The sequence below is a fragment of the Bombus impatiens genome, unplaced genomic scaffold (assembly GCF_000188095.3).
Source record: "Bombus impatiens unplaced genomic scaffold, BIMP_2.2 scf_0481, whole genome shotgun sequence".
In the NCBI taxonomy this organism is placed as follows: domain Eukaryota; kingdom Metazoa; phylum Arthropoda; class Insecta; order Hymenoptera; family Apidae; genus Bombus; species Bombus impatiens.
Genome location: NT_176900.1, coordinates 409354 through 426997, shown reverse-complemented (window position 1 = coordinate 426997; position 17644 = coordinate 409354). Strand labels below are relative to the sequence as shown.

The 17644-nt window shown below is 28.2% G+C and overlaps 3 protein-coding genes across 6 annotated transcripts; 2 read left to right on the top strand and 1 right to left on the bottom strand.

Annotated features, from left to right (window-relative positions):
* Positions 1-3280: 3280 nt before the first annotated feature.
* On the bottom strand, positions 3281-5961 carry LOC100745463 (ER degradation-enhancing alpha-mannosidase-like protein 2). Its single transcript, XM_003490893.4, is given in 2 exon segments — positions 3281-3754; positions 3756-5961. Coding segments are annotated over 2 exon segments (2025 nt in total). The 5' UTR covers positions 5742-5961; the 3' UTR covers positions 3281-3715.
* Positions 5962-6624: 663 nt separating this feature from the next.
* LOC100745342 (putative homeodomain transcription factor) lies at positions 6625-11099 on the top strand. Of its 2 annotated transcripts, XM_012387687.3 has the most exons (16): positions 6625-6964; positions 7043-7182; positions 7297-7508; positions 7596-7782; positions 7874-8010; positions 8088-8190; positions 8283-8495; positions 8687-8751; positions 8893-9062; positions 9198-9334; positions 9438-9747; positions 9882-10110; positions 10238-10333; positions 10424-10567; positions 10691-10786; positions 10866-11099. In XM_012387687.3, exons 1-16 carry the CDS (start codon positions 6939-6941, stop codon positions 11013-11015), a joined length of 2415 nt encoding a protein of 804 aa, XP_012243110.1. In that variant the 5' UTR covers positions 6625-6938; the 3' UTR covers positions 11016-11099. The 2 variants fall into 2 exon arrangements, with proteins under 2 accessions (XP_012243110.1, XP_024224594.1); XM_024368826.2 differs by lacking the exons at positions 10691-10786; positions 10866-11099 and having other exon boundaries at positions 10238-10361; positions 10424-10551.
* Positions 11100-12200: 1101 nt separating this feature from the next.
* On the top strand, positions 12201-17440 carry LOC100745100 (microprocessor complex subunit DGCR8). 3 transcript variants are annotated; one of them, XM_003490890.4, is made up of 7 exons: positions 12201-12374; positions 13350-13781; positions 14096-14179; positions 14311-14695; positions 14795-15072; positions 15140-15576; positions 15756-17440. In XM_003490890.4, exons 2-7 carry the CDS (start codon positions 13379-13381, stop codon positions 16086-16088), a joined length of 1920 nt encoding a protein of 639 aa, XP_003490938.1. In that variant the 5' UTR covers positions 12201-12374; positions 13350-13378; the 3' UTR covers positions 16089-17440. The 3 variants fall into 3 exon arrangements, with proteins under 3 accessions (XP_003490938.1, XP_033177599.1, XP_024224592.1); XM_033321708.1 differs by lacking the exon at positions 12201-12374 and adding an exon at positions 12791-13243; XM_024368824.2 differs by lacking the exon at positions 12201-12374 and having other exon boundaries at positions 13582-13781; positions 14044-14179.
* Positions 17441-17644: the final 204 nt, after the last annotated feature.

The window sequence follows — 17644 nt, the reverse complement described above, 5'->3', positions numbered from 1 at the left end:
CTGACCTAAAATGGCATGAACAAACCCGATGGTCCCATCGCTAGCTTTCCTCCGACACAGCATCGTCACTCAACTTCACTTCTTCTACATCGTTGGAAAAGTCAACTACTAACTCTAAAGCTAACGCCTAACATGGCAGTCTAAGCATAACGCGAGAATCGGACTCCCGTTGACGTCTCTCCTCGCGACTGCGTCTCCCCGCGATTGGTCGAGCAAACAACTGGCACTTAGAAAGATTCGAATAAACTATTTTATAGAAACATAATTCGAACAGTGGAATTCTATATCTACAACGTATAATGTAATATGCAAAAATAAGTCCTATTTCAATCAATTTATAAATTATTGTTTGAAAAGTACATGGTATAAAAGATTATATTTTTAATCTTACCAATTTCCATAGCATCACTCTGCATAGTTGTTTTTCCTCTATTACCGTTTACATTCACAAATATTATTAAAGTGAGAAAACAAAGTAAGCTGACAATTTTCTAAAATAATACACAGACATTTTCACTTATAATAAAAATCATAATACATATTACCAATATTAATGATATGCAACCTACCAACGATTTCATGGCGATAGATGAAAATACAATGATATTTTCAGGTAGAATGAATCCTTTATGTAGTGATAAATAGTATTTGGAGCGTAACCGAATCAGATCTGTATGGTTTTCAGATACTTTCTGCTACAGAGAAAGTTACTTTTTAACAAATAAGAATGAAAACCTCGAAACATTAAAATAGATACTACTTACACGTTACAATGCAGACAATAAAATTTGCGGTTAATTCTTCTTATTTCACAAAAATTAATCTTTTTATCTAAAATTTTTTTTTAAATAGAAATCTAAGAATATAAGAACAGGAATCACAGAAATTTTCGTATTAAATTTAACAATTCATAAATTTCAATTTTCGTTCGTGAATTGGAAAACAATCTATCGACAATATACAGAAAGTAATTTTTATCTAATTTTTATTTAATTTTTATCTAATTTTTATCTAATTTTGTCTATTTTATCTAAGTGGCGAAACGTGAATTACAAAAAGAATAATTACATCTATTTACAGTTGCTAGGTATTACACATATACTCTTATGTACAATACGTTTTATATAATTTTTTGAAACGAATAACTCGCAGTTTTCGTGCAGATGTTTGTTTTGAAAGGAATCACAATAAATGTAACCAAAAGTTATTGTATTAATGTGTACTTATTGCATCACTGAAATACATTATTTTTCTATTATAATTGCATTTTACTTATACAATGCAATTAATTCAATTTTTGTACAATGGATTATTAGGATTCTTCTGATTGGAATGGTTATCCAAATCTGCCTTTGTCCCTGATCCATGATATCCTGCTTGATGTCCTGGACCAGTAGGTGTATGAGTTGGATTACATTGTTTTGTTCTATTATCCTGCGATGCTTTGTCCATCTATTGAAAAAGAAGAAAAATACAAAAATATAATTTGTTACGCGCACATGCAGAATACATGGATAGATTTTATTATGTTACTATAAATTGATGTGTGATATTATTCCTTTCACTGTTGAATTATATTCCAAGACAAGATGCTCAATGATAAATCAATTTTACAATCATTTGGTTACACAATATACGGAACGGATTTCACCGAATATTAGGGTTTCAGCAGAGGAGGAATTAAATAAAGTAAAGTAAAATTTGTGACTTTTTTCTAGTTTACCCAAAAATATTAAAGTCAACAAATCATCACAATCATCGTTACATAATCAACTAAATCTATATAATAAAAAAAGTAATTGGCAGTTGACTAAGAATATAAGTATTCTTACAGACAAAACATGCGAATTTATATTGACTTTACTAATCTAAATAATTTATTTTATATTCGTAAGAAAAATTCTAGCAACATACAAGAAGAGGAAGAAAAGAATAAGAAGAAATATATAAAATAATTATAAAAATGGTTTAAGATAAAAAATACACTTCACTTACCTTAGAATTGCGTAGTTTATAGATATAAGTGAAACGTCTTAAAGATGCTCTTGTGCTTCGGTAGATTAATTGTGTCTTCAAGTAGGTTCGATGCTTTATATATGCACATGCAATTGGGAAAGAGGGGATATGGGTTTCCCCTGAATCCTCACAGGGACTTTTACAAATTTTTATCAGAGAGGAAATGACGTTCTCATGCTTATAGTTTTTATTATTTCACAGTACAGGTGCTCCATCATGCGGCCAAATGCTGAAGGTGGTCCACACTAGCATATACAAGAACCTATAACTTTAGTGATCTGCCCTGTTTGGTTGATCATAGTTCTACACTACAAGAACCTGTTTAATTGTACGGTTCTACAAAAAAGTTCATACCTACTTTTCTATTTACTTTTCTATTGCATCATTCCACTCATCCATTATCGTTTGAAAGGGAATACTCTCTTTTTTTCTATAAAGAAATATAGTAAAGAATTAATTTCTCTTTCTTAGGCAACTTACAATTAATTTAATTTTTGCGCGAGTTTGTTATTCTCATACTTATCTATTTCGGATAGAAAAGTAGATATGAACTTTCTCGTAGAACCGTACAATTAAATAGGTTCTTGTATCGTGGAACTAAATAGGTTCTTGTCTATACTAGTGTGCAACTAAACAGAGCAGATCTCTAACTTCATAGGATTTTGTATATACTAGCATGGATCACCTTCCAGTATTGCCTGCGTGGCACAGCACTTCCTCTCTGCTTTTATATCGGGGAATTTTAATTGTAGTAGCAACTGCTAAATGAGAAGTACATCAGCCTTGTACGTTATTGGGATTCCCCATTTAGCGATTGATATACCGGATGATATTTTGCCATTTAACATAGCAAATTTTAATAATTACGATGCTTTGAATTTACAATCTTTAAATTCAAAACATTTATCCGTGAAATATATATTTACTTTTAATTTAATTTATGATTTAACATAAAATTTATATTTATACAGAGCCTGCACATATAAAACATAAATTTTATATTTGTATAATTGATAAGTTGTTTATATGCTATAAATTATAGCAGAGAGGAAATTTCCTCTTTGATCACAGATAAATAATTATTACAATTGTGTTACTTTGTAAAATATGTTTCAATTATTACAATTTGTTTACTTTGCTTCTCTCTTTTATTTAAACATATACCAAGCTATTATGTCTTATAAATATAGTATACTAACGAGCATATATAATATTGTTACCTACTGAGTAGTTATGTAAGGATTTATTTTGTGTAGATTACTCATTGTGTAGGTTAGCTTTACTCATCAGAATGCATGAAAGTTCAAGGTCACTGTTACGATATACAATAAAATTTTTATTCTAAACTTAATTAACTTATGCCATTGATTGCTAAAAATACGAAAATATAAGAATCGAAAATTCTTTCTTTTTTCAAACTGCTTCTTACGATCTATAATAACTAAAAATTTGATATTGTTAATTGTTAGTTCAATTTACGACAACTAATATTTCGCTTAGACATGTATTTGCAAATGATATGTCACAACTTCGTCGTTAAAAAGTAATTAAAATATATTCATATTTAAGACAAAAGATTAACAGAAAATATACACATATACACTTGTATATACAATTGATATATAAAATTAAAAAAATTCTCCTATAATTGATATACGTTGTAGGAATGATTGAGATTGGCAAGATAAAAGCTGATAATTTATTTTTGCAGAATTATTTGTTGGATATAAATTCTTTTTTCGAATGTTCTCAAGCAATATTTGTGGTTCAAATCTCGATTTTATACTGTTTTGTTTGATAAACGATTCTGTGTTATTTTTCGTAGCAGAAGTAGGATAATGCCCATCAGAAGTACTATAGGTTTCATAAGTATCAATATTTTCACTGTCATCAGCTTTATAAATTCCTGAAGGAGGTGCAGCAACTTGTACTTTCAAAGATTCAGGTTCTTCCTGACAAAGACTTCCGGACAAAGCTTCAGGATTGTTTGTGTTTATTTTACTTTCTTCTTCTATTGCTATCACTTCATCTACTTTGCCATTTATAAGTGGCAAAGGATTGATTAAATTTTTGTTATTATTATTCTCTACATTATTTACAGAAGTGTGCCTCATTTCAGATAATTTTACAATTTCAATTGGTTTATCATCGTTTGTATCTTTTATATCTTTTGGATACAAGGCATGCTCTATATTTTCCTTTTCTTTCATATCATTTACAGGAATGAATTTCCATAACGTCGCTTTTTGGTCTGAAAATAAATTCTGACTTCTATGACAACAGTACAATGCTCCAGGATCTATGGGATGTGCTTCTGTATTAAAAATATATCCTCCTGCATCTACAATACATTGACCCCATTGTGTTTCTATAATTTCTCCTTTCTGACCAGAATTATGAATAAAATTATCAGGATCAAAAAGGAGATAAAGATATTTAGTTGTTTCTGCCAAGAAAAAAGACTCCATTCTATCAGCCTTTCGGTGATCCCTAACATCATTGATAGTTGCATAGCCACACGTAGTTTTAGCACTATGCTGCAAACTTCTTAATATATCTATTCCTACCTGTATAAGGTAAGGATCTCCTGTAGCTCTATATAAGTACATAACTGATTCTATGAGTTCTGGTCTTAACGGGTAACCTTCCCTGTTAGTACCTGCTTCTGCTTGTGGTATGTTATAAAATTCTGGTGTGAATCCAAATTGTTTCCAAACTCGATGATAATTGTGCAATGACTTCATTGCATCTCCAATTTCACCAAATAAACTCAGTACTCCGGGCCAATAGGCATCCAAAGACTGAAACACTGGCAAAGTTACTTGACCTTTTGTCATAGAAACCCATAAATGCCAATCCTCTCGTCGAATATATTTCTCAATAGCAGCTTTGTGCTCATGAAAAATTGTCGCTAGTAGTGGATCTTGGAATAATAAAGTGCCTTTTGCTAAATATTCAAAATAAGAGTCAACACCTGCACCAATTCCAGAATCCTGAGCTGTCCAATGACCTGTTAGTACGTCTATATGATTACCCACTAATCCAATATTTGATTTATAATAGTGCAATGCTTTAATAGCATTCATAGCTACTTCTTCATACAATGGATCTCCAGTTAATCTAGACAAAGTTCCAAATTCTAATAGAAATGTTCCGATCCCAGCAGTACATGTGATACTTGTTTCACCTTCAGGTACTCCATATTTCAAATTAACAGTGCCATATGGCATTCCTGTTGGAGTGTCAAAGGCTGCAATTAAACGTTTTGCCATATCTTCTGCAAGGCGTAATAATGGACCATTACAAGGCCACCCTGGCTCTAAATTAATGCCTGCTTTACGTGATAGAAGATGAGCACTAAGTAATCCCCCCACTACTCTTATATTAGTTTCAAATACAGATACATTGATATTAGCCTCAAAATCTGCTCTAGCACTTATAATTTCTGCTACACGTCGAAATTCAGAAAAATTACCCATTACAGCGAGGGTATCCAAAGCATCGATAAGTGTCAATGAAAAACTGCCCCATGTATCAAATCCATCACAACTCAATGATCGTAGTTCGTCATAGGGATAAGCGTATGTTAAATAGCTCGAATAAGCATGATCAAACATAGATCGTACTTCTTCCCTTAGAGTAATCAAATCTTTTTTATCGTATTCACGTAGCCCATTTACCAAAGATAAAAAACCAAAACATAACCATGTATCAAAAAGATGCATCTTGATAATCAGTCCGTGAATGTTTATATCTCTTTATTAATTGAAATTTTATTACTCACAGTATATGTAAATGCATTAAAATAAAATGATCTTTTTAAACGTGGCATTACTTAACGAAAATGTTAAAAATTGTTAGAAACCGGCTTTTGTCTGATATAATATATGATACATGACTTATTCTTAAGTAATTTCTAGCTTGTTTTATTGCATGAAGTATGTTGCCTAAACTCATTAAGGGGAGGGGGGAGGATACATAATATTTATATACATAAATGTTAAGTATGTATATTTATCTAGTAATAAAAACATCCAAATACATATAAATAAACAGATTAAGGAGTTATTTTACATTCTATGTAGTTTTCATTACTGTATCATACTTTATTAATATACACTTATGCATATTAGCTTTTATTTTCATACATCTAAGTATATTGTAAAATTGATTAAATTAAGTATTTAGTAAAATATTCAAATCTTTCACAATTCAATTTTTATTGTAGCTTAAAAAGGCTATTATGAATGAGTGATAATAAAATAGGGATATTTAAGTTTAATAACAAAATAAAGATAGAGATATTTAATTTTGTTATCCAAATTTTAAGGATATAATATGAATTACAAATCCAGATGAATTAGTTTTTAAAAAATATCTACAAAATTAATTTAAACAACATAATCAGTAAGTTTGATAATCGAAAGAAGTTACTGTTTTATGTATATTATTATAAGATTGGTAGTTACATTGTATTTCGCAACGCTGTTTAAAACGAAATATTACAAACGTGTGACAGTTTCACCAGCGAACGGATAAAAAATATTACATGCGTAATTATTTTTTCGTACAAGACTTTATTAGTATACATTTATAAATTAGAATTAATTGAAAATAATCTTCTTATTAATTGTCACAGTTATTGCTAGGAATCTAGAACATTTTGTTTCTAGATAATGGCGTAAAATTATTGAATGTATTGTAAATATTCGCATTTTATATGTCTCATCTGTCGGTATATCCTGACTGAAAATATTATTTGTAAATAACGCTTGTTATATATTATGGGAGCAACATTTTCTTTAAACATACTAACAAAAGTATACGGAAAATCATCTTCCGTTCGCTCAAATATTGTCGATTATTGGTTAAGATTAAAAATTAACAGTCATTCTGTACGATTACGATAGCGATCGACAAAAATGAAATTAAACGAGCTTGTTTATTGGTAAGAAATTTATGTTTTCATCACATTTCGATCAAGATTATATGGCTGTTTGTACATTTAAAACAATTCACGGTTTAGGTATCAGAAGAAAATTGGTACTTATGATAAGCAACAATGGGAAAAAACCGTGGAACAACATATTCTTGAAGGATTTACACATGTTCCAATGAGAACTGCAAAACTAAAAACGGAACTTATTGATGTAGATCTTGTAAGAGGTAACAATAAACTAAAAAATTATAATCAAAATTTGACTATTAAGCTATTCAATATTACGATATTTATATTTATAATCAATTAATATTCTATTTATATAATATTAATGCATATAGGTTCTTCTTTCCCAAAAGCCAAGCCAAAGCATGGATTGTCAACTGTAGCTTGCTTGGCACTTCAGCGTTTATTGCTTCTTCCCTTATATAGAAAATGGTGGATACAGCAGACTAGTTTAACAATTTTTACTTTATTTTTATTACTGTATAGTTTACAACTGATCAATATGGGTATATATTTTTGTCAAATGGCAAAGGACAATGAAAGTGATGTATGAAATGTTTATTAGTATTACAAATATACATACATCCATATATGTATGTATTTATAGATATATGTATAAGATATACATTTACAGATTATATCAACTTCAGAGGTATTAATACCTGCTATTATGATGTTGACATTATGCGTTGTTCATTCCCATATTGTGTCAACTCATTCAGGACCAACAATAGGTGATGGACAAAATAAGCAAAAGATAGTTAGACGTTTAAGACACACTAGATGTCGAATGGGTAAATCCAGGACAAGACAAAACTTGCGTAAGTTTCTTATTATATATTGTAGAATTATTTTATATAATTATCATGTATGTGGATTTCTATTTTAGTTTATATTTACTATATCCTGTAGGTTTGCATAAAGATTCTAAATCATCTCAAGATACAGCATCTGAAAAAGCTAGCACAGTAAGTGATGAAGTATTAACATCTGTGCGATTTGCTAAAAAGGTTGTAATTGAAAATTCTTTGACTGTTAGTCGGTCACAGGTAATTATAATTTATTATTTGAAATATATAAAAACAGATTTTTAAAAAACGTTATGCATAGTAGTTCACTTTTATAGGAATTTCTGACAGCTCAAGCATCTTGTGATAATGAGCCAATGAATGTGGCTGTGAACCATCCCTTACCCATAAATGAGGCTTCAGCTAGTCATACTCAATCAAGTTAATACATTATATACTGTACTAAAACTTTCTGTCTTATTGTTAGTTACATGCTTTTGTTTAAATGCAAAGTATACTTCTTTTTGTTATAGATGAAGTTCCAGATCCAAATATAAAAAATATACATCAGGATGATGATGGATTTGAAAGCTTAAATGGAAATGTGTCCAGTGATAATGATAAAAGTGCTGCACGAGTACCAGAGAAATTTAAACATAAACGGGAATTACTTAAAAATAACGAGGAACGCATTCTTTGGTTAGAAGATTCTACTAGTCAACAAGTTTTGCAATCAAAATTTTCAGGTTTGATTTTTGACAAATTTTATTTAAACATTTCATATAGTAACATTATGCAATACATGATACAAAGTGCTAGTATCAGTTTAAAATAATATATTTTCATATTTTAGACATATATTTATTTATTAAATCTCTCTAGCAATTTATCTAATATCTTTATTAGCTAAAATGATTGTCTTCCACTTTCCATGCAGCACCTGAATTATTAAAGTCACAGGAAAATTCCTCAAATAGCGAAGCAGAAACTTCTAACAAGATGGTAAATAGTCTAATCTTGTTTTTAACTTCCATAGTTTATTTTTCAGATTGTTAATTTTTCTGTAATGTATTTCATTATATTAGATAATTATGTGAGTTACTTAAATATAAACATATTAAAATTTTAAGTTATTATTTAAAGGATAAAGATCAATGTCTAATGGGAATAGGATCAAGGGAAGGACGACAGCAATGCGAAAGTGAAGAAGAAGGAGAGTGTGAAGAAACAGTTACAAATCATTTAACAGAAGCTACAACATCTGCTACAGAATGGATGGGAGTAACAACAAATAGTGATGAATGTAGCTATAGGTGAACAATTTTTTAGAATCTGAAATGTTATTTAATTAGGTCTAAATTAATTAGACTGATATTCAGTAAAAGAGATCATCTTACCATTTATATCTTTATACTAAATTGGCTTTTTAAATTTAAATCCTTTTACAGTTCAGAACTTGAAGAATCTGATCTCCATAATGAAACCAACAAAAATTATGGGGAATTTGTTGAACATCCTTTTTCTTGGGAATTTGAATTACCACCCTCCATAATGCTTATTTCTAATTGTGCTTCATACGATCGTGGTAACATAAGTTAAATTATAATAATATAGATAAAATTTAGTACTTAATTATAATTTTAGATGTATTTTCTATTATAATCTATTAAAATTTTGCTATATTTTAGTTTCCTGTACTATATGGACACGACGTGATATAAAAAAGGCTGAATTGTCGGTGCTGGATATCAGCTCGGCTATTATTGCTAGAGTAGAATCGATGCCTGAGAATATGAATTACTTTTATGGAGGCTTAATGCTTAGTATGGTATTAGCTTTAATACCATCTATTAAACGATTGAGTGATCATGTTGGGATGGACAACAGTAGCAATGTAACGAGTTCCTTAATACCAAATGACTTGACTTATGTCAATTTAGAAACATATAGTGATATTTTAGCTAAAGTTATAGATTTGACTTTCGGGACAACTCTCTGGTATGTACACAATATAAATCATTACATAATAAATATTTTAATGAAATAAAAACTATTTTACTATGTAATAAAATGTAGTATTGTTGGAAAAATATCTGTAGGAAAAAATTAATGAATGTTATTATTTATTTCAGGGAACGTATAGTAGTGCTTATATCAGCATTTGAAAGACTTATATTATCCTCTTTATTATTCTTTTTATTAGCAGTTGCAGAACGTACTTATAAACAAAGACTTTTATATGCAAAATTATTTTCACATTTAACATCGTCAAGACGTGCTAGAAAATCTGATTTACCACATTTTCGGTTAAATAAAGTACGCAATATAAAATTGTGGTTAAGTGTCAGATCTTATTTGAAGGTAAAATAAAAAAAAATTATATATATATATGAATGTATGTGTAGTTCTAAGCATATTCTTAATATATTTGTAATATTTCAATCTTTTAAGCAGTAATAATTCATTTCCAATGTATCATATATTATAGAGAAGAGGACCGCAACGTTCTGTAGATGTAATAGTATCAGCAGTATTCATTGTTACTTTATTATTGTTATCATTTGTGAGCTTGGAGTTAATTAAGGTAAAAAGATGAGTATAAAAATGTTACAGTGAGAATATACATATATATATATAACACTCTATAAGTATAATATTAATATCTATGATATAGGACCTTGAGAGTTTACATTCCCGATATAACGTTGAAGCATTGTTTTGGAGTTTTTCTCTTGGAATATTTATATTACGTTTTATGACATTGGGTACGAAAATTAATAAAAAATACAGAAATCTTTCTGTGTTAATAACTGAACAGGTAATTAAAATAAAATAATTAAAATAAATTAAAAATGATATATATAACGTATTTAATACGTATACGAAATGTTATTCATATTTATATTTTAATTTGAAGTATTTGATATTGTTTTGTTTTTAGATCAATTTATATTTACAAATAGAGCAAAAGCCACATAAAAAAGAAGAACTTATGGTAGCAAATAATGTACTCAAATTAGCAGCAGATTTGATAAAGGTAGTATGAAAACGCATGTCCTTGTTATTACATTTGTAAAACAACTGATTCAATCAAATAATTAGTATATATTTTGCAGGAACTTGAATGTCCATTTAAAATATCTGGTTTATCAGCTAATCCCTATTTATACACAATTACAAAAGTAGTACTATTATCTGCTCTTTCGGGAGTGCTTTCTGAATTACTTGGATTTAAGCTTAAGTTACATAAGATAAAAATTAAATAAAAAGAGGGATATTATATTAAATATTTATTTCCATATAGCTACCTCATGATGTTGAATCATTAACGAAAATAACTTTGTTATTGATATTCTATAGTATTGTTTTAAATATTGAAAGAAAATATTTCATTTTCTAATTTCTTAGTTTACGTATATTACGTATCATTGTTATTTTATGATGTTGTTAGGAATTCTGTTTTATAGCGACGAATTAAATCACTAAATTGTCTTTATTTGTTATAATAAAAGGTAATAAAAGTTCTGCTCATAATTATTATAGTAAACTATATTGAAATATTCTATAAAAATATCAGAAGTAAATATTTATTTTTTTTTAAATTAACCGTTATTTTACAACCTATATGCAACCCGTATGTATTACAATCTGTTATGCTCATAGCAAAATTTAGATATAATCAGAGAAATTTCCAAATATAATTGTTCGTTTAATACATAACAAACAATTTAAATACATATTTATTGATGCTTTATATACATATATAGAATATCTAAGTATCATGTACATATAATATTGTAAATACTGCTACAAACAATGCTTTAAGTGGAATATAAAAAATATTAAATAAAACAACTAAGTCATGTATATGTATGTATTGTATGTATATATACATATATACTCTTGCAATTATAAATACTGTGACTTAAATGTAAATTATGTGAATTTTACCGTATTCGATCTTTTTGGCGAATCTGTTTTTTAAAAAATAAAATTATATGCAATATAATCTTGATTTTCGTTTAAATACCTACATTTTTTGTCTATAATACTTATAATAATTATAATTATTATAAAATAATACTTATAATAATTATTATTTATCTATAATACATAGAAATAATAAGTAAAATTGTACACATGTAAAATTCAAATCTCAGTAATTAGTAATAAATTTAAAAATACATATAACCAAAATCAAATGATACCATCGACGAGGTAAGTACAAGTATGTCTTAGGTCCTTAATCAATAGTCAATGCCAGTCAATGGCGATCTATGGGTGAGATACTTTCATTGGCTGAGTATAGCTTTCTCAATATAACGAAAGAGAGCGTTGGAACACTAAAGTTTCTATTCTATTGTATTATTACATGAGATATAGCTAAAATTTCAAACAAAATGGATATAAATTTATCTTAAATAACTAAGTGCTGATTTAAAAATAATTTGTGTTCTAAATAAAACTGATACAGCAGTTTTTCTTTTAAATCATAAATATTAAAAAGTGTCAGTAAACATTGAGTATCTAAGATAAACTGTACCTAACCCAACATTGTTAAATGGTCGGTGAATTAGCGTTTATAATTTTCGGAAATATACGATATTGTGATATAATAAATAAAGGTATTATTACGAAGCTATATGAAATTAATAACGATGTATTATAATATTGATTTACATTACTTGCTAAACACGAGAATCATATGCTTTCACTATCAACTTATATAAAAAGGCAGAAAGTAAATTTTTTACTATTACAATAATATAATTATCCGTATGATTATTTTATCTATCGCTCAATTTGTGTATATAGAACAAGCCTTTTTAAAAATAAAATACGTTTATTTAATGTACATGAATTAGAAAATTGAGAATTATAGTAAAAGAGTTTGTCTATTTTATATGTGTCTCAGATAAACAAGGGAGGATTTTATTATACTGTAATATATACAATTCCATTGATTCAAAACTTTTTTGTGATATATTTTTATACTTCATACATATTTTCTAAATATATTACATTTTACTAGTGTATATAGATATAAAAATATTAAACTTGCATGTAATTTATATTAGCTTACAACGGGAGCATTTGATATATTATTTAAATAAATCTAATTTTCATATCATTAGTGCATTATTCGGACTAGCAACAGGTTCAATTTTTCAATGTTGTCCCTGTCTAGTTTCGGAGCCAAGCAAGTGTGTCAACTACATTCTACAATATTCTGACAATATAATGTATTATTTGTGCAATATGTACTCATGGATATATAATAGGCCCCAAACTGCTAACACTAATGCAAATGTCCAATTTTCGTTGCCATTTTTAAAGTGGTTTCAAATTGATTGGACTTTGGCCTCATTGGTGAAAGTGGTGTGGCCATGCGACGTGCTTGATATTATTTAATCCACGGGTTATTATATACAGAGTTTGTGTTTAAGTTTATGTAACAAATTTTGCTACAAAGATAATTAAAAATTATTTGCTTGTTAGTATATGAATGTGTTAAATATTTAATCAACTATAAAAATTATAAGACATAAAATATCCTCTAAATTGAAATTTGATATGTTATTGATAATTAGATCTTACAGTATTTTAGCAGATCCTTGTTATACATATAATGGAGATTGATAAAGAAGTTCCTGAAGAAATCCCTAAATCAAATATGGTTTCTCAAAATGAAAACACTAATGAAACAATTTTGGATAATCAACAAAGCACGTTGGAAATAAATACTGATAATCAAGGTGGAATGTCAGACAGAAGCAATTGTAGTGATATAATGGAAGAAGAAACTATATCTGTTGATGATACAAATGCATACAATGGTTCTACTACCGAAGACTGTATTATGGAATCTAACACAGATAGCATTGCAGCTACAGATGATTTAAGACAGTTTGATGTTTTGGATGATTTAGAACGCCATCCAGATCAGAACTGCTGTGATATGGATTCTGATACCAATGAAAGTATGGATTCTGATGTACCTGATGAAGAAATTGAAGCCATGCTTGAAGAAGGTAAATCTTACTATTTGAAAACAATTTTAAATTCAAAATAAATATTGCAATAAATTTTATTGCTGTTTTGTAAGGTAAAGTATACAAGGTACTGAGAGAGAAAGAGAGATAATAGTTTATAGTAAGCATAACTTATATTAATATGAAAGAAACTTATAAGAATAGGCTAAATTGGAAAACTTATATGTGTCTAAAACAAAATCATAAAAAGAAGACAGAAAGATAAGATCATTTGTTATTTCCTTTTATACTTCTTATATAGATCATGCAGCTGCAGAGTATTTTTTTAGTTAAGTATTATATGCTACTATTAGGTTTACCGGAAGAATTTAAAGGCAAAAGAAAAGACAAGAAGGATAGTGTACCATATGAAGAGAAAGTGAAACTCGTCTTGGATGGTGAGTATTTAAATATTTAATATATAAAAAGATTCCAATATTGTATAAAAACTATAGCTATAGTTACTGTGAAATTATCAAGAAGTTATATGTAAAGTGTAACATATAAGAATATAACATTTTTTTTACAGAAATTGGACATAATCACTTTGATGTCCTTCCAGAAGGCTGGGTACAGGTAACACATAATAGTGGAATGCCTTTATATTTGCATAAACAAAGTAGGGTTTGTACTCTTGCAAAACCATATTTCCTTGGACCTGGTAGTGTGAGAAAACACGAAGTGCCTGTTAGTGCAATACCTTGTCTTCAATACAAAAGAGCTCTTCATGAAGAAGAAGAAGAAAGAAAGAAGCAGAAAGAACGTGATCCAAATACAGAAGTGTGTAGCCTCCCTAGTGCAAAAATTGAAACAATTCAAGAAAATCGAGCGGCTCATTCATTAGATAGTAAACAATTAAGAAATTATTGCCAATCGCTATTTCGCTTTAAAGCTATTAAAGTAATGAGATTTCAGTAAGTATATATTAAATAATATCAAAGAAACAATAGTACTCATATAATGGAATAAAACTAGTTAACGAATTTTAATAAACACGCTCCATTATCATTTAGATCATGGTCAGCAAGGAGAAAATTTACAAAAAATAAAAAACATCGTAAGCAACTTGAACGTCCTACTTTACCGGATGGAACAAAACTAATAACGTTTCCAGTTAGTAGTTCTGGATTAGCAGGAAGTAGCAGTGGTAATGTTGGAGATGATAGTACTGGACAAAGACCACCAAAACATTGGATAATGAATCCCTCAGGCAAAAGTTATGTTTGCATACTTCATGAATATGTACAACATGCACTTAAAAAGCAACCAACTTACAAGTTTAAAGAATTAGGTAAGTTGCATAAAAAATAATTCTTTAGCTAGTATATATTAAATTAATCTATTTCTTGCATTTTTAGAAAATGCAGCAACTCCATATTCTGCCGTTGTTTGTATAAATGATATGGAGTATGGAAGCGGTTTCGGTAGTAGCAAAAAACAAGCAAAAGCTAATGCTGCGCGGAAAACTCTTGAAATTTTAATTCCTCAAATGAGAGATAAAATTTCTGGTGATAATGGAGGAGATACAGTTTCTGGTAATAACAGTCGAATGATTAAAGCATCAAGGACAAATTCTGATGCAGATTTATCATTCTTTGATGAAATATCGATCACCGATCCACGAGTCGCAGAATTTTGCGCAAAGACAACTGAACCGTCACCGCATGCTATTTTAATCACCTGCCTCCAACGAAATTATGGTCTTGGTGATATGCATATTAATTACTCTGTAAACACATTAAAACATCAACGCAATGAATTTACAATGCGTGTCGGCAAACATGAAGCCACTGTTGTAAGTAAAATTATAATCTATTAAATTATAATTAATTCAAATTTATATAGTCCCATATTTTATCTATTTCTCTTAAAAAAAAATATGCAACATTATAAATGTGTTCTTTTTATTTTAGTTTGCTTTATTTCTCTCATAAAGTACCTTTTAATTGTAACATATATTTGAAATAATTTTAGGTATGTCGTAATAAGAAAGATGGTAAACAACGAGCAGCCCAAGCTATCCTGCAGCTTATGCATCCTCATATCCAGTCTTGGGGATCCTTACTAAGACTTTATGGATCTCGAAGCGTAAAATCTTTTAAAGAAAAGAAACAACTAGAACAAGAAATCACGTTGTTACAAGGTAAAGCTGCTGTCAATCAACCAAATCACGCTATTCTAAGTAAACTTAGACAAGAAATGCGTAAACTGGCAGAACAGAGACAGGCAATACAACCTATCGGTAAGTTTGTACCGCCGGATTTACCAACTGGATCTGCAGCTAATTTGAACAATGTGGATTTATAACATACTAGTCAACTACTGTGTATCCTATAAATATTAGTTTATTTTGTAAGTTTTGTAAGAAAGAAAACGTTTTTGATTTACTTTATATTTTATGTTTTGAAAACAAGAGTGAAACATTTTATAATATAGTAATTTAAAAAGAAAATGGTGCTGATGCTTATCCATATTTAATATTTTGATATTTTTATTTTTTATGTATCTCGAAATCAATTTTTATAATCAATTAATACAATGATTAATAATACAAGTATAATAAAATGTGAATGTTGGTTAAAAATATTTGGAGATTATTTTTAAGATTTGCATTTCAAGAACAGTTTTGATATCGAGATATTACAGAATGCTACCTCAATCACATTAGTTTTCTTGCACTGTAAATTGTTAAATGTATTTGACAATATTGTTTTTTAAAATCACTATTGTTTCTATACATAAAGGGAATTTAATATTACATGTAAATGATTATTAATTGTATGTTATTTTATATAGAATTACCAAACACATAACGATTCATAAAACATAATCATTTATTTTTAAAGAACTGATTACAGTAAAGTATATTTCAGTTCTATAAACATTAAGGCATCAATCTTGCATATTAATAATGGTTACAATATATTGAAAAGTATTGTAATTGTCCTAATAAATTTGCTAATAGAATTAATAGAATATAAATAAATTATCAAATAGTGCATAAAACATTTACATCACTTATCTTCTTTGGCACTTTTGTATGATTTTTTTTCTATATCACTATTATTCTTATTCTGCATTTATGTGGTATTTTACTAATTATTTAACGATACCACTGTAAAATTAATAACACAAGTATTGGAACTTATTTCAAAGTTTAAACTTTCGTCGGAAATATTACAATGTATGTATTTCTAAATTCAATAAAAAGGTATTTTCATTCTTTCACCTTAGTATCATGATATTTCTGTAGAAAATACAAACATCAATCTTCATTATTTGTGTATTATAAATTATGGATTTCTTTTGTGTTACCTATGTATAAATGAAATTTTTGTTTACTTAATTGCAATACAATATGTTACATATATAAATTACTATATAGATAGAAAAATTATGTATTATACTATAATATGGTGACAGTAAGTAATATGATTAATATAATATTCTAATATTCTATTTAAAACATTGTGAAACTATGTGGAATAGATAAATTTTGTTTGGTATGTGTGTGTGTGTGAGTGAGTGCATGCGTGTTTGGTTCTTTTTATATCATAAAAATTGTTACTTTTTGAGATAATATTGTTTAAAAATATTAGATTTACTGATTGTATAGTATACAAAAGCATTGTGTAATAAACAAAATCTTAAACTTTTTATCAGCTGTTTTAAAAACCTTGTTAAATTAATGCAAGATAAATACATTTACATATATAATAGGCATACGTAACAGGACTAGAATTATAATAATTGTAATAAATTATTTTTAAACGCGCACATGCGTGTGAAACATATTTTTATTATAAAATAAATATGTATATATCATATCCTTTATTTCAAAACATAACTTAAGTTACAGATAT

Bases quoted from the DNA above. Each gene is read 5' to 3' on its own strand.
- LOC100745342 (XM_012387687.3), top strand. From the start codon at position 6,939: ATGAAATTAAACGAGCTTGTTTATTG. The intron at 8,496-8,686 runs GTTTGATTTTTG...CTTTCCATGCAG, and splicing joins TTTGCAATCAAAATTTTCAG to CACCTGAATTATTAAAGTCA. The intron at 10,334-10,423 runs GTAAAAAGATGA...TCTATGATATAG, and splicing joins TGAGCTTGGAGTTAATTAAG to GACCTTGAGAGTTTACATTC.
- LOC100745100 (XM_003490890.4), top strand. From the start codon at position 13,379: ATGGAGATTGATAAAGAAGTTCCTGAAGAAATCCCTAAATCAAATATG. The intron at 13,782-14,095 runs GTAAATCTTACT...TGCTACTATTAG, and splicing joins TGAAGCCATGCTTGAAGAAG to GTTTACCGGAAGAATTTAAA. The intron at 15,577-15,755 runs GTAAGTAAAATT...AAATAATTTTAG, and splicing joins GCAAACATGAAGCCACTGTT to GTATGTCGTAATAAGAAAGA.